General features: G+C 38.9%; 2 protein-coding genes across 2 annotated transcripts in view; one reads left to right on the top strand and one right to left on the bottom strand.

Annotated features, from left to right (window-relative positions):
- LOC106754489 (ribosome-binding ATPase YchF) overlaps positions 1-4,415 on the bottom strand; it is a 28,751-nt gene that overhangs the window by 22,348 nt on the left and 1,988 nt on the right. Inside the window, exons 2-4 of the mRNA XM_014636504.2 lie at positions 996-1,184; positions 799-852; positions 234-344 (exon numbers count right to left, since the gene is read on the bottom strand). Coding sequence (XP_014491990.1) covers positions 234-344; positions 799-852; positions 996-1,184 — 354 coding nt within the window. The remainder of the gene's footprint in view (positions 1-233; positions 345-798; positions 853-995; positions 1,185-4,415) is intronic.
- LOC106754490 (protein MOS2-like) lies at positions 1,951-3,964 on the top strand. The gene has a single exon (XM_014636505.2). The coding sequence runs from the start codon at positions 3,031-3,033 to the stop codon at positions 3,424-3,426; it is 396 nt and encodes a 131-aa protein (XP_014491991.1). The 5' UTR covers positions 1,951-3,030; the 3' UTR covers positions 3,427-3,964.

The raw sequence follows: 4,415 nt of genomic DNA, 5'->3' as shown, positions 1-4,415 counted from the left end.
CAAAAGTATCTATCCTTCTCCTCTCTAGCTATTTATACAAGTTTGACCTCCTAACTGATACATCCCCCTTCCTAACTGATAAAACAGTTAGGCTACTGACCCACTAACTAACTAACTACTTACTAACTACTTACTCCTGTCTGTTTCTTCTCACATATACCTTTAGCCTCCTATCATATTTAGAATGATAAATAAGCAATAAAATGGTTTGGAGTGATAGTTAGTAAGCTGACCTGGTCCAAATCTGAGAAAACGAGCTCCAAATTGATAACATCGATATCAGACTTGGGGTCAACCTTCCCATTCACATGAACAATGTCGTTGTCTTCAAAACATCGTACAACCTAATTTGATTATCGAAAACCAACAGATCCACAGAAATTTTAAATAAATAAAGGGAATGAAAACTACCCTGTATTTCGTACCACATACAAACGATTCCAAACTCTAATTTAAGATTCACACTGTGTACATAGCGCTACTAAATTGGTTCATAAAACTTGAGATTAAACAGAAAATATATTTCTGAAGGACTTAGTTGATCCCTTTCACAATCCTCTATTTATAATAAAGAACAAATACAAAAGTACATGGAAGATTAAAAGACTTCCCTAGACATATAAGTACAGAACTAGGTACTACTATAGATACAACTCATAAAAGCTAGCACACTATGATGATATGTAGATGTAATTATTCTAGCAACAAAAAAAGGGGAACAACTGCAAAGAACAAAAAGATTAGATAGCTGTAATCATCTAAGATCATGATAACAAAGAAATGACGATAGATACACACCTGAAGTATAGAATCCACCTCACGAATATGCGACAAAAACTTGTTACCCAACCCCTGCAATAGTTGAAAAGAGAATAGAGATTAATGCAATGAAAATGCATACTTACTACCGCCAAATATAAAAGAATTTATTAAAAATAAGATAAAAACAAGTTCTTGTTGAGACAAGAATCAGAGAGAAGAGAAATTAAAAAAACCTCGCCTTGACTTGCACCCTTGACAAGCCCAGCAATATCCACAAATTCTATTGATGCTGGAACAGAACGCTGAGATTTGCTGAGATCCGAGAGTACAGAGAGACGAGAATCGGGAACAGCAACAATCCCTACATTTGGCTCTATAGTACAAAATGGAAAATTAGCAGCTTGGGCCTTTCCATTTTCCACCTAGACATACAAAACCATTATTTAATTAATATCTCATACATTATGATAAATTTGGGAATTACTAGGGCTATGCACAAAAACATCAATAAAACAATCAGCACAAACATTGAACAGAAATTAAACAAACTAGATAAAATAATCCTCACAATATTTTGCTAGTTAGTTGATTACAAAAAGAGGCAAAAGTAGTCAATGCAAACTTAATTCTAATATAATAGTGACTTTTGCATTTTTGAAAAGTAGCCCTTCACAAGTTTCTATTTGTCCATTGCTATTTCATAGATAAAACTTAAGAATTGATTCAAGGGTTGATTATCCACTTACCAGGAATAAAATCCAAGCCGTCATTTCAAAAACTGTAAATTTCAAAATCTTATAACATGTATTCTACTGTTTGGTATGATTAAATCATTTCGAAATACAAGTCACCCAACCACTAAAAGCCTACTCTGAAGCATGTTAAGACTCATGAAACAGGACACTTAGATTTAACCTCAGTGTCGACTTTTCAAATTTCTAAGGGATCTACTAATCAATTCCACAAAAAGCTGTCGCACACTGATAGTGAACTGTACATTTTGTGTACATTTTTAAAAGGATTCTTTGACATTTATAGATTACTTTAGTACTCAACAAATATGTGGATAATTAGAAAGAAGTTTAAACAAATATACACATCTATTTCCCTTCGTAATAGCTACAATTAAGCACATCTTCACTATTTAATATTCAAGAGCAGAGAATTCATGTCAAAATGTTTACCAAGTATATGCAGTCTATTTTTGCCATGGAAAGTATGAATCTCTAGTCATGAATCAAGCCAAGTGGCAATTTCTGATCCTTGTAGCCAACCTCATTGGGATAAGGCTTTTGTTTTTGTTGTTGTAAAGTACAAAATTCAAAATATCANGGAAAGCTTGGAATTCTTACACATTGAGCACTTCTCATCAACTTTAGTCAAACATTGTTGCATTCTTACACAAAATAGTTCTTCTTTCATGGTTAAAACAGTAATGCAATACCAGATGCTTCATTTGTTAATTACAAAGAATAATAATGGTTTAACATATTAGGAAGTCCCTATTTCTGCAGATTCGTATCAATCGGGTCTTGGTATTATGAAACTTTTCAATTGGGTACCTATTCGGTAAAATTGAGTCAATAAAGCTTTTGCCGTTAATTTCAGTGGACGGCATTAAATTTACTGTGTCGTGGCATGCTGACGAAGCAATTTTTAATGACGTGGCACGGACTCGGTCTCGTTCTCTGCAATGACTCGCTGAAGATTAGCTCCAACTCACCGTAATCACTCTCCCTCGACACTGCTTAGGTTGCCAGCGGAAGGTCGAACTTAGCAGATTCCGATGCCGTGTGGCAATTAACCTTAGAAGATCCCTAATTGGTGCAAGTTTATCACATCTTCTTCTCGATTCGATTTGATTCGTGAAAAAAGAAGCAAAACAATGAAGGTTTCGTTTTCCATCCCCTCATCGAAATCCCAATCGAAGCCCAAACTCATCAGTACCTTCGAGAACACTTGCACCGCCCAAAATGACGCTAACGGATCCAAACACTTCATCACTGAATTCGATCCTTCCAAACCTGCTCCCTCCCTTGCCCCCAAAATCCTAATTCCACCAATCCAAAACAAAGGGAAACCCTTTAAGAAGATGAAGAACCTCCACCTACCCACCGCCGACCCTGAATCCGAACCCCTTACATTCGAAGTCCACGTCGCCGACGGCCAACCTGACTCCGACGTCTCCTATGGCCTCAAACTCTGCACCAACAAAAAAACTGAGCAAACAACGGCACAGCACTTCCGCCACCACCGCTCCATGTTTCGATGGAGGGCACGATGTTGCAGAAGCTGAATGACAACATGGAGAGGCTACCGGAGGATCAGGGGTTCGATGAATTCAAGGATGTCCCAGTCGAGTGTTTTGCCGCGGCGCTGCTAGCTGGGTGCGGGTGGAAGGAAGGGATGGGGATTAGAAAGAACGCGAAGGAGCATGTGAAGATTTGGGAGATCAAGCGGAGAATTGCCAAGGAAGGATTGGGTTTTGTTGGTGATGCTTTGGTTCGGAGTAGCAATGACAAGGACAAGAAGAAGAATGAGAAGAAGGGTGAAGAGAGGTGTTTGAGGAAATTGAAGGAGACGAAGATTCAGCGTGAGGATAGAGGGCCAAAAAGGACGCGCGACAGGAATGAGGTGGATCAGAGGAAGGTTTCTTGGCTCTGATTCCACATATGGTTGTACGAGACCAAAGAAAGTGCAAAGGACGCAGCGGGAACAGTGACGGAGAACGTAAGGGGGCAGAGAGGACGAAGCAGAAGACAGAGGAGGTGGCAGCATCAACCGGAGAGACGTTGTACGTGGGGAGAAGGCGAAGCAGGGCGTGCAAGGGGCATAGGACACCCCACACAAGATTGCACAATCACCATGCCACATAGGAATAAAGTTAACACCATCTACAACAGTTAACGGCAAGGGCATTATTGACTTGATTTTACCAAAATAGGGACCCAATTGAAAACTTTCAAAATACGAGGACCCAATTGATACGAATCCGCAGAAATAGGAACCTCCGAATACATTAAACCAATAATAATCTTCATGTCCTCCCCCCTCCCCTGCAACCAAAAACTGACAATCAAAAACTTATTGAACTCAATTCTAGATATGTTTCTTAGAAAAATTTGTAAGTTGCGAACTAATGTTTTAACAAATGATAAAATCTGTTGGAAATCCCACATCGACTAGAGATAAGGCCAATTCATAGTTTATAAGTGGTTGCAAACCTCACCCTACAAGCCGGTTTTGTGGGGTTGAGTTAGGCTTAAAGTCCACTTCTAACATGATATCAGAGCCATGGTTAGAGCCTATCCTAGCGATATTTTGTTGTTTGTTGAGCATATTGTTCCACCCACTATCGCACCGTATCGGACCACCCATTAAAAATGTTTAATCCCACACTTGAGATGTATATACCTCGACGTGAGGGAGTGTGTTGGAAGTCTCACATCGACTAGAGATAAGGCCAATTCATAGTTTATAAGTGGTTGCAAACCTCATCCTACAAGCCGGTTTTATGGGGTTGAGTTAGGCTTAAAGTCCACTTCTAACAAAATCAAAACTTGACAATTGAATGATCCCTGATAACCAAATTTAATGTTTGCNATCTTGTCTTCACCAATATGGCAAAATCCCATTTTCCAAAACATCAATAT

This window comes from Vigna radiata, unplaced genomic scaffold, assembly GCF_000741045.1.
Source record: "Vigna radiata var. radiata cultivar VC1973A unplaced genomic scaffold, Vradiata_ver6 scaffold_250, whole genome shotgun sequence".
Classification (NCBI taxonomy): domain Eukaryota; kingdom Viridiplantae; phylum Streptophyta; class Magnoliopsida; order Fabales; family Fabaceae; genus Vigna; species Vigna radiata.
Note: the sequence above shows the minus strand (reverse complement) of the source record. Positions and strands in the feature narration are given on the sequence as shown.